Here is a 12,589-nt window from a genome sequence, read left to right as displayed (position 1 = left end):
TCTGTGAGCCAGCTATATAAGAAAGTAATAATAGCAGTAAGTCATACAGTTCCTCCAGGCAGCTTCACCACCCAATAAGATAATGGCTGATCTTTGGCCTTGACTCCATTTTCTGGCCTTTTTATCCTCTATAATATTTGATATAATGCCTGTTGGGGTGGGGGTGTATGTATGTACTATATGTATTGAACAACCTGTTTTTTTTTAAGTTTCAGTTTTTATAAAAGCCTTATTGGTATATAATTATAATCTGTGATTTTTGGATTGCTATTTCAGATGCAGATTTTGTTTGTGAGAGGACACTAAAGTACTTCATGGGAATAGCAGGGAGGCGATGGGTTGTCAGTTATCAGTGTAAGTATGGTATTGGAAACTGTTGTATTAACTACATGAAGATGGTGACTAATCTTGAAAAGGGACTTCTGACTGAAAACTGAGAAATTAAGAACTTCTGAGCAGGAATGCACATACATCAGATAGAATTTAAATGTACACAGCATCCTTTACGTCCTCTTTGTACCACTAATGAAGTACACTAAAAAAGGCCTATAAATTACTAAAGGAAATGCTCACCTTATTTGTTGGTCTGTGGTTGGCCAATGTACTGGAAGAATTCCACTGTAGCATGTATTGCATTCAATCCTTTTGCATTCATCTATGAGAGTCGATAAGGCCTCAGGTTAACCTTCCATCTGAAAAAAAATCACCTCCTGATAATACACTCCATCTGTAGCGTTGCACAAGATGATGGACTCGCTTCTCCAGAGCAGAGCTTAATATTGCAAAGGTTGTGAATCTGAAATTTAAACTGTTGGAAGATTGGCATCATGAGATCAGCTTTGCAAAACCATGATTGGCTCTAAAACTAAAAACTAAGTATCATTAAATAGCCGGCATGGCTGAGACCTTAACTGATACTGTATCACACTTGGAAAAATAATTACACTAATTTTTTTTTCAGGGATCATTGAATGTTTTAGAGACGGCTCAATAATTGATGAGGTAAGTTTTTTTTAACATCGTCTGTTTAGTTTGCAATTTGGTGTGAACATTATAATTCTGGTCAAGCAGAAATTAATGCACTAAGAGGAGAAACCTGTATATTTCAATCTGTACAGGTGCTGGGTAAGATATTTAGTGGTTTCCTTCATCAGTTTTTTTTATGGGTTGTGAATGTGGCTTGCTGAACCAGATTTTATTGCCCATCCTTCATTACTGGGCCATTTCAATGAGCAGTTATGAGTCAGATGTATTGGAGTCGCTTGTACACTAGACCAGATAAATATGGCAAACTTCCTTTGCTGAAGAAAGTTGGTAAACTAGATATCATTTTCCAACAATCCATTGTGTAATAGTCACATCTGCTGCCAGCTTCTTCAACCAGACTTCTGTAGTTGCTTGGAGCTAATGCCAAACTACTGTGGTGGAATTAACGGTGTCATTTATTGCATCTGGTGAGGCCTCTACATCAGTAAGACCTGGCGAAGATTGGGGACCACTTTGTCGAGTACCTTCACTCCGTTTGCCGCCAGCCGTTTTAATTCCACTCCTCATTCCCATGTCTGTTCATAGCCTCCTCTACTGCCATGTTGAGGCCAGACACAGGTTGGAGGAGCAACACCTCGTATTCCATCTTGGTAGTCTCCAACCTGATGACATCAATATCGATTTCTCTAACTTCCAGTAACCTGCTTTCCTCCCCCACCCCCCAACTCCCTATTGTTTTCCCTCATTCTTGTGGCTCCTTCACCCCTTCTCTTTCCCCTCCCCCACCCTCACGACCTGCCCACCTCCTCTTTTTATTCCATAGTCCACTGTCCTCTCCTATCAGATTCCTCCTTAAGCCCTTTGCCTTTTCCACCTATCACCTCCCAGCTTCCCACATAATTCCCTTTTACCCCCTTGGATTCACCTATCACCTGCCAGCCCATGCTCCTCCCCCTCCCCTTTTATTCTAGTTTCTGCCCTCTTCCTTTCCAGTCCTGATGAAGGGTCTCGCCCCGAAACATCAACTGTTCATTTCCCTCATAGTTGCTGCCTGACCTGCTGAGATCCTCCAGCATTTTGTGTGCGTTGCTCCAGATTTCCAACATCGCAGTCCCTCTTGTGTTTCCATGGTGGAATTAAGACTGTGCCTCTTGATCAGTAATCCAGGCCTTTGTATATTAATCCAGAAATTTAAACACTATTCCCTCCTACCCCTGACTAATGTTTTCTAGAACCTTGTTGTGGACCTCTTCCCAGTTCTCTGGAGCCACCTTTTAGCGAAGGCAGACATCAATGATGACATTTGCCATCACCTTCAGTGAACCAGCAGCCTTTGGTAGCCTGAGGAAAAGGTCTCAAACCCAACATAAAAGTCATGGTCCACTGGGCAGCAGTGGTCTCTGTCCTCCTATGTGTTTGAGACTTCAACCACCCACAGAGGGCAATATTTTACAGTGGGGGAAGGTTGGTGGAGAAACTTAGTTTTGCAGATGTTTAGTGCATTGTCTCATCCTTCAGTGAAAGTCCGTAGTGACTTGGAGCTTTGCCTCCGAATGCCCATTATGCATATGTTGTCTGTTTGAGGCTGGGTTGACCTGAATTCTGGGGAGTAGTCAACGCAGGTTAAATGGTTCTCCATTAGCCTTGCAGATTAATTCCATTGCAGTGGGGAAACTTGCTGGAGTTGAGCTGCAGCATTGTGATGGGAAGTCAGAGTATATCACAGACTGCTTTGTAATCTTGCACAACCTTGATGTTCCTTTTGGATGTTTCCATTCCATTTGCATAACTCCAACATTTTGTATTGTCTGAGAATTAAGTTAAACTTATTTAACATCTAACATATGCAGAATAGGGTCCTTTGTATGGTCATCATCCACAAATGCTATCTGAACATCTGTCTTCCCACTTCTAAACACAAAATCAATAGTTTGCAGCTAAGAGTGATAAATTACCCTTCCAGTACATTTGAAATATTATCTAATAAAAACCTACTTACTAATAATTTCCTTTTGTTAAGCAAAAGTTTGTGAACAAATTGAGAATAAGCTAACACGATCATAGAATTTGAAGGGCTGCAATCACGGTGGAGAGAAACAAGCCAAATGAAGTAAATCATTACTTGGTCATGCATTTGTAATTCTCCCACCACCAGTTCTCCAAAAAAACAATAGCTACAAGTATGCAAAATCCATTTGTTTGAGCTCGGAACATCCTAACTTAAATAATAGTCATAGAGTTGTACAGCATGGAAATAGGCCCTTTAGCCCAACTTATCTATGGCAACCTGTGTCCGTATGTGAGGTAGTCCCATTTGCTTGCATTTGGCTCCTATCCTTCTAAATCTTTCCTATCCCCTAACGTGTCCAAATGTCATTTTAAGCGTTGTAATTGTATCCACCTCTACCACTTCCTTCCTCTGGCAGCTTGTTCCATATACCCACCACCCTCTGTGTCAGGGAAAAACTTGCCTCTCGTGTCCCCTTTAAATCTTTCCCCTCTCACCTTAAATCTATGCCCTCTAGTTTTAGATTCTCCTACCCTGGGAAAATACTGTTATGATCCACCTTATCTATGCCCCTTATGATTTTATAAATCTCCTAAGGTCATCTTTCCTCTTTGCTCCAGGGAAAACAATCGCAGCCTATCCAGTCTTCTCTCATAACTCGGGACTACCAGTCCCAGCAACTGTGAATCTTTTTTGCACCCTCTCTAGCTTAATCACATTCTTGTTATAATATGGTGACCAGAACTGCACACAATATTCCAGGTGCAGTCTCACCAATGTCCTATGCAGCTGTAGCATGATGTCCCAAGTCTTGCACTCAATGCCCTGTCCAATCGAGGCAAGCATGCCATATGTCACCATTACCACTTTGTTTACCTGTGTCATCACTTCCTGGGAACTATGTACCTGTACCCTTGGGTCTCTCTTCTACAACACTCCACAGAGCCCTGTCATTTACTGTCCAAGTAAATAATGTTATGATGTTACTATGTATTTTCTTTAATATGAATTGAAAGAAAGTTTAACAATGCAAACTTTATTTTTCGAGTGCCTCAAACTGATTCCCCTTGGATATTACATTCAATTTTGTCTCAACGTAGCATAAAACCTCTATACTGCTTCAGTGTCCAAGTTCCCCTTGGGGCCCTTACCAAGAGAGGGAAAACCATCACAATACAGTGCAGAGGCAGAAATTATTTTCTGAACTACACAAGCCACACATTAACTTTAGTACACCTTTGTATTTCATACATGTTGTAAAGTTAAAATGGTTGAAAATATGTACCACTGGAAAATGGGCACTGAACAGAAAAATCTGCAATATTGCATATTTTTCTTACATTTTTCAGCTTGAGTTTGAGGTGCGAGGTGATGTAATCAATGGAAGAAACCATGGTGGCCCAAGAAAAGCAAGAAAAACAGTCGATGGAAAAGTAAGATCACCAGTGACTTGTAATACCAGCTGCTCTTTTTTCCCCCTCTTTCCCCCACCCCCATCCTCTTTCAAGGGAACACATTTTTATAACAAGCAAGTATTTGCCTTTCCAATTAAAAAATATTTGAGTCCCCAGGATGACTTATCTCTGCTGATTTTTTTTTTGTCAATTGATTAATTTCTTCTGACGAAACAACTGAGCAACTAATTGTCATCTGGAATAATATAAACTGTTCTTGCACTGCTGTGAAGTGTGTGTATAGGGAATTATAGTTTGGTTGCCATCTTTTAAGTGAAGAGCAAAGAACTCTGTAGGGAATCCTTGTTAGCCTGATGGGCCCTGGACATGTGGCATCCGGAAAACTATCTCCAATGCTTCAATATAATCTTAAAAAATCAAATGTCATTTAAGTAGTTTAATCAGTGACAGAATGATTGTTATTGGGATCTGGTTGCTAAAACTCCCTAAAGAGTTCTATTAATGAATAACAATTTTAATGCAATTTACACTTGTGACTATAAAATGGGTTACTAAGTTATTAGCAAATAACTGGAGAATTTTATTACAGTTTCTTGATTAAATTGTAAATTGGTAAGATTTTTATTGCAAGACCATCCCACATTTACTAGATTATTACTATGTCTCTTTAGAGCAGACTCTCATAAAATGTAAACAAACAGATTGGTTTTAGAAGCATTTATTTATCCTATCCATTACAAATGCAGATAATTAAATATTTGCTTTTGTTTACTTCATTACTGACTTTGTTTTCTGTGAGGCCAGATGAATAAACCCTCGTTTACCATGTTTGGAAAATGGGGATTTTACGCACTCATCACCAAGACTACTTATTTCAATCCCTACAATATTGTCCAGCTCCATCAACTTTGAAATTCTCATCCATGTTTTTTGTCACTTCCAATCTCAAACATCCATGTTCGTCATCCATTCGCTTCAAAAACTTTCTTTCAAAACTCAGCTACCTGTCTTTTGCCTGTGGTAAGTCCTAGCCACTATTGCACATTTTCTCGCTGGCTCCCTACTTGCCCAATGTAAACAGTTTAAAGCAACTTCCTCAGATCTGTTCTCTGTTATTCCTGTCATAGATCATATTGTTCATTGACAGGGAAATTCATCTATGTGACCAAACTTTATGTTCCTTCCTTTCCTAAAGTAGCTTGGGGCATTTTGCGTGCCAGTGCTATATAGTGTCAAGTGAAAATACTATACATAAGTATTATTTACCTATTCAATATTGAAACATTATGGGTTTTGATCAGTCGTCATATTTTAGCTAATATTTGTTTATAATTAATTCTCAGCTGCTGTTAAGCCATTATGAGATTTGCTGCTATGGTTCCTTTACGGGGATGAGCAGAGGTAAGAGCTTTCGATTACCACTCAAACTTTTGTGAGAGAAATGAGGGCAAAAACCATTTAATGCCAAAATTTGGACCCAAGCAAGTTCTGTAGATTACTCTAGTTCTCAAGCAAGAAAAACACTAAATCATCAGGTTTAGTTACTATATAATGTATATTATCCAGTTCTTTTACACAGATTAACCATAAATTAATGTTTCACTCGTGGTGTAATAAATATGGACTTAATGGATTTGGGTGCTGGCAGGTGTTCCTTGGGATGATGAATATGTATTTGATCAGTGCAGCAAGATTGAGTTTCTGTTTTTCATTGGATAATGACTGTTACAACAGAGACAAATTGCTGGTACAGTATGCTGCTGCTTTGGTTCAGTATAACTAATACATGAATGAACATAAGAATTAGGAGCAGGAGTCAACCATCTGGCCCTTCAAGCCTGCTCTGCCATTCATCAAGGTCATGGCTAATCTTCCACCTCAGCTTCATTCCCTTAATATCCAGAAATCTATTGATTCTGATGTTGAATGAATTCAGACTGAGCCTCCACAGCCAGGGAAGAAAATCCTGAAGATTAGTCCTGTGACTGAAGGAAATGTCTTCTCAACCCATATTCTAAGGTGGTGACCCCCCAGTTCTAGACTGCTCAGCCCCGGGAAACAATCTTCCTGTATCTACCCTATTGAGCATGTAAACATTTTGTAAATTTCAATCTGATCACCCCTCGTTCTTCTTAAAAAAAAAGCTTTGGCCTGCATAGTCTCTCCTTGTACAGCAATATCCCAGGAATCAGTATGATGAATTTTTGTTGCACACCCTCCAGGGCAAGTATATCCTTTGTTAGGAAAGGAGACTAAAATTACACCACGCCCCATAGAATTGAAATAAGACGTCATTACTTCTTTATATAAATCCTCTTGTAATAAAGGCCAACATACCATTTGCCTTATAAATTTTTTTCTGTGCCTGTATATTAGCTTTCAGTGACTTGTGTGCAAGAACACCCAGGTCCCCTTGGACATCAACATTTCCCAATTTCTTGCCTTTTGAAATACTCTGCTCATCTGTTTTGTGCACTGAAGTAGATGACGTCGCATTTTCCCACATATAGTAGATAAAGTGGTCATGCAGTGGCTGTTGCCAGGTTAGTAATCCATAGACCTGAACTAACAATGAGGAGGCCAGAGTCAATTCCCAGCATGACAGCTGTGGAATTTAAAATGTTAATTATCTGAATTTTGGAGGGGTGTTGGGCCACCAACTTGTCTTAGTGACAATGACCTTGGAAAAATTGGTTGTGAAAACGGGTTTGCTAATGTTCTAAAGGGGAGGAAATCTGCCACTCTTGCCCACATTGCCCTTTAGGTGATTTCAGACCCATGTAGTTGACTTTTAGGTTCCCTCAGAAGTGGGCTAGCAACCCATTAATTTGTACTATCACCCTGGTGTTCAGGTAGAGAAGGAATAAAACCGGCAAGCTGGTCTTGGCCTAGGCACAGAATTCAGGCATGGCAAAATTGTTTCTTGCCCAATTAACCTTGTAAAGTCCTCCTCAAAATGCTTGGAGCTCATATCTAAATTGGATTGCAGTCCCACAGACTAACCAAGCAACAGTCTATGGTAGTCATACTCATGGAATCGTCCTTTGTAAACAATGTGCCAGACTCAGCCACAATCCCTGGGTGTATCGTGTCCTACCAGCAGGACCAACTAATTGGAGGTGGTGGCATATTTGTATACAAGTAGGAGGGAGTAGCTCATGGAGTCCTCAACATTGACTCCAGTCCCCATGAAGTTTCATGACATCAGGTCAAATGTGGGCAAGGAAAACCACCACCTGATTACCACTGCTATCCTCCCTCAGCTTGATGAATCTTGGAAAAAACAGTAGCAAGGCCACAGGATATACTCTGGAGGAGGGCTTTGATAACCATCACCAGGCGTGGCTTGGGAACACCACCAAAGACTGAGCTGACCGAGTTCTGAAGAACTTGGCTGCAGCAGGTCGTGAATCAACCAACACTACGGATAAACCTACCTGACTTTCCAGTCTATCTGTGGCCTAATCCTTGTGGAGACAATGTCCTATATTTACACCAAGGACACCCTCCATCTTGTTTGGCAGCACTACAATCGTGGTAAGTGGATTATACACAGAATAGCTCTAGTAGCTCAGAACTGGTCATCCATGAGGCAGTCCGGACCAATAGTAAGAGCGGAAATGTACATTACTACAATTTGTAACCTCATTGCCCAGCTTTTCCTCACTCTTAACATTACTGTCCAACCTTGAAATTAATCCTGATTCAATGTGGAATTCAGAAGGGCATGCTGGGAGCAGCACCAGGCATACCTTTCTTCAAAAAAAAGAGCGAGTAGCTTAGTGAACTGCAGTTTGGGGTGACATATGTGCTCCCCAGCATGTGATAGACAGAACTAAGTGATCTCATAACTAGCAGATCAGAGCTCTGCATATGTGTTTGTGAATGGTGGGGAACAGCTAACGGAAGCAGGCTTCAAGAACGTCCCCATCCTGAACAGTGGTGGGGCCCAGCGTGTGAGTGCTGAGGAAAAGCCTAAAACACTTGCAACTATGTTCAGCCAAATGGGCAGAATAAATTATCCATCTCGGACTCCTCCCTGAGAGCCCCACGATCATAGAAGTCAGTCTCCAGACAATTCTGTTCACTCCACGTGATGTCAACAAATGGCTGAGAGCATTAGATATAGCAAAGATTATGGGACCGGACAACAACCCAGCTTATAGCATTGAAGACCCATGCTCAGAACTTGCTGTGCCTCAAGCTACGTTGTTCCAGTGCAGTTGCAACACAGGCATACCCAAAAATGTGGAAAATTCCCCAGGTATTTCCTGTTCAGAAAAATGGGATATTAATTAATACTCTCATTTATTAGCAAAGTAATAGAAGCTGTTGTTGAATATTAATCAAACAGCACTTCATCATCAACCTGCTCACTGATGCCTAGTTTGCATTTTGCCAGGGCCACACAGCCTTGGCCCGTACATGGACCAAAGAGCTGAGTTTCGGAGGAGATGTGAAAGTGACTTTCCTTGTCAAAATGTGGCATCAGGCATGGTGGTAAAACTGAAGACAATGGGTATTAAAAGGAAAACTCTCCAGTGGTTGGAGTCCTACCTTGTACAAGGATGAATGACCTCCTACAACCACAACTATTTTCCTTTGTGCAAGGATAGATCAAGGCATGATCTTGATATCATCCTTCCATGATAAGGTCAGAAGTGGGGATTTCGCTGATGATTGGACAATGTTCAATCTCATTCACAATTCCTCAGCAAATGAAGCAGGACATGCTTACATGTGGTAAGACTTGGACTGCATTTGGGCATGAAAAAAATAAGTGACAAATGCCGTACACTGACCATCTCCAGCAGGAAAGAATCAGAACTACCCTTAACATTCAGTGGCATTATTATAGCTAAGTCTCCCACTATAAACTTCCTGTAGGTCACCAGTGACCAGAGACTCAACTGGATTTCCCACAAATACCACATACAAGTATGATCTTGTATCTGCCTAAGGTTCTGGGAAGCTAATATTTTAATATATCTTTTGTTTTCGTACATTTTGCCAAAGTTTGATATTTCTGAAGGTCTGTACATCTGGATTATCACTAATTCAGAGTGGGTGTAGACTATTCAGACCCTATTTGGCCATTGGATTAAATAATGGTTGATATTCTCCCCCCCCCCCCCCCCCCCAACTGCATTACCTTTAAAATTTTCAGTTCTTCTGCCATTGTGCAGTCTGTTACAGCCTTCAAAGCAAAACTTTAACTAGCTTTTTTGAAAGAGTGTTCCTGATTTCTGCCACCCCTTGTGCAAATCAATGTTCTTAATTAACTTATAAACTGCCTGGCTTTAAAGTTAAGACTACAACTCATTTTTCCCACTGGAAAGAAAGTATTTATGAATCATCTTTCATGACCTCAGGATATTGGTGAAATGTAGTTACTGGGAATAGCTCCTGTACCTTGCCTTTCAAAATATGAAAGGATCTTTTACATCTTTTATATACTTGTAGTCCCAGTTTAACATTTTATTTGCAAGTCATCACTTCTGACGATGTAGCACACTCTCAGTCATGCATTGGGATATCAATTTAGATTTTTTCCATTCATATTTTCAGATCATGACTTGAACTTGTTACCTTCTGCAGTTGCTAGCGATTCTGAAGTGTTTTTAAAAACCTGGTGGGGAGGATGAATTGGGCTCAACCCTATGTTTGCCTGGGGGAGTTGGAGGATTGGAAATTAGAGAAGAAAGGATTAAAAAGTACTCAAAGTTGGCTGTATGTCTGATTTTTGTCCGTGGTCATAGAGCCCTTGTAATTATGCAGCATACTGCAGTGGGAGGGACACTGGCTTCAGCTTGTGATTATCCTCTGTGTGTGTTTGTGACCTGCACTGTGCTAGAAACAGCAGAGGAGACCTACTTCATGGTGAGGGAAGGAGAGTGGAATTAAAGGAAGTGTTCCTGTGCTGTCCACCCCATTGTGGCAGCCTCACACCTTGGCAGAGGTGTGGAAACGCATTGCCTTTCCACCTATTTACTTCAAAAATGGTGCTGATTGCCAGATTTTTTTTTAAAAAGCTGCCATGTCAGTGTTGTAGTGGAGAAGAGAAAAATAAGATGCAATTTTTCCTGATTGTGTGTGTGTGTATATATATAAAAATTCAGCCATGAGTAGTTTGCCACTTGTTTAAATAAAGACGTTCATCTACCTTATTAAACTACTTTCATGATAGCTAAAAGCAGTTTAAAAATAAATCAAAACAGTTGTGCATCTGGCCTTATCATCACTAAATTCCAGCTGCAACCATGGGAACTACAATTACCTCTAAGCACTCTGGAATGTCACTATAAAATAAATTCACCAGTGCTACACAGCTGACCCAAACAAAATCATTTCCAAGCCAATAGTTTTACTTTTCTACTTGCATTCTCAAGTGAAATGATATCACCAAATTAAGTGCCGAAGTCGAAGCATGGCAAGGTTGCTCTGCTTTCAAACAGCACAAATTCCACAGTGATACCTAGGTCATTATTCACTGCTGCAGAAATTGAAACAGCCAAAATGTGAAATAGAAATCATAGTAGATATAGGACTTGTCCTTTAAATGAAGCATTACGTATAATACCATGAAGAAAACTGCACAATTCACCAATGTCTTTCCCATGTAAAATTTGACATTAATTACTTGGTGTAGATGAGCCAATTAACACAAAGTTGGTATTTGTGCTCCTTTCAAGCTTGTTTGGTGAATCAGGGGGAGGAGAGTCAGAACTTTGTGGGTACTTCTGATGTCCTCAGGATAAGTCCTGAGGCACTTTACAATGGCGAATTACTGCTAGGATTTTGTTGCTCTGTTGCTGTTATGCAGACAGTCTCAGCAGCTGGTTTGCACGCTGCCAAATCTGGCAGCCGGCAAAGAAGGAAGTAACCAGTCCATCTGTTTTGATTTTGGAACTCTTGCTTAAGTATTAAATGCCAAAGACTAAAAGTTAAAGAATGATTTCCATCACCCCCTTCCCTGTTTTTTTTACTCAGTGGTGCATGCCTGGAATGCACTGTCAGGGGTGGTGGTGGAGGCAAATACGATAGAGGCTTTCAAGAGGCTCTTGAATGTGCAGAGAATGGAGATAAATGGACATAGTGGGTAGAAGGGATGAGTTTAGTTAGGCATTTGATTAGTTTGGCACAACATCGTGGGCTGAAGGGCCTGTTCCTGTGCTGTACTGTTCTGTGTTCTAACTGTGCTGAGGATTTCATCCACCCTTTCAAGCAGTGAGTTCCAGATCCCACCAGCTGAAAAGACTACTTTCCTCAGCTCCCTTCTAATCCTCCCACCAATTACTTTAAAATCATGTTCCCTAGTTTCTGACACTTTTACTGATATACATGAACCTGCCTTTATTTTATTTATGAAAGGGATAGATAAGATAGAGGCAGGAAAGTTGTTTTCACTGGCAGGTGAGACTAGAATTAGGAGACATAGCCTCAAGATTTGGGGGAGTAGACTTAGGAAGGAGATGAGAAACTGCTTTTCGCAGCGTGAAGTGAATCTGTGGAATTCTCTGCCCAAGGAAACAGAGGCTACCTCATTAAATATATTTAAAACAGTTAGATAGATTTTTGCATAGTTGGGGAATTAAGGGTTATGGGGAAAAGGCAGGTAGATGGAGCTGAGTCCACAGCAAGATCAGCCATGACCTTACTGAATGGCGAAGCAAGCTCAATGGGCCAGATGGCCTACTCCTGCCCCTATTTAAAGTATGTTCTTATGTAGATTAAAGGAGGACACATTACATGAGCCTCTCATAATGTTATACACACAATTCAAGTCTTCCCTTGGTCACAACTGTTCCAATTAAAGCAAGCCCATTTTATCCAACCTATCATCTTTACTGCAGTTTTGCAGTTCTAAAACATCTTTTTTAATGGCCCATGTACCCTCTCAAATGCAAGTGCATCTTTGCTTATAATATATGACATACTCAAACTGTGGTCAACTTAGTATTGTTTACAGATTTAGTTTAATATATTCCTGTTTTTATATTCTACAGCTAATTTTTAAAAAAAGCATCCCATATGCCTTTTAATCCACCTTCTCTGCCTTTTAAGGAATTGTGATCAAACACTCTAAGGACTTCATTTTTGCCCTCTTGATGTCCTCATTTGTCATTTTGTTGCATTGTCACAATTCCCTGGACTGAATTCCATACATGTTAAATGCTAA

The 12,589-nt window shown here is 40.4% G+C and overlaps 1 protein-coding gene across 6 annotated transcripts in view; it reads left to right on the top strand.

The window, feature by feature from the left end:
* LOC127583067 (breast cancer type 1 susceptibility protein homolog) overlaps window positions 1-12,589 on the top strand; it is a 70,763-nt gene that overhangs the window by 47,435 nt on the left and 10,739 nt on the right. For all 6 annotated transcript variants that reach the window (XM_052038795.1, XM_052038800.1, XM_052038798.1 and 3 more), the window contains 4 exons: window positions 277-354; window positions 962-1,002; window positions 4,345-4,428; window positions 5,754-5,811. In XM_052038795.1, the coding sequence (XP_051894755.1) occupies window positions 277-354; window positions 962-1,002; window positions 4,345-4,428; window positions 5,754-5,811 (261 nt within the window). The remainder of the gene's footprint in view (window positions 1-276; window positions 355-961; window positions 1,003-4,344; window positions 4,429-5,753; window positions 5,812-12,589) is intronic.

The sequence above is a fragment of the Pristis pectinata genome, chromosome 25 (assembly GCF_009764475.1).
Source record: "Pristis pectinata isolate sPriPec2 chromosome 25, sPriPec2.1.pri, whole genome shotgun sequence".
Lineage (NCBI taxonomy): Eukaryota > Metazoa > Chordata > Chondrichthyes > Rhinopristiformes > Pristidae > Pristis > Pristis pectinata.
This window is presented reverse-complemented; position numbering and strand designations above follow the sequence as displayed.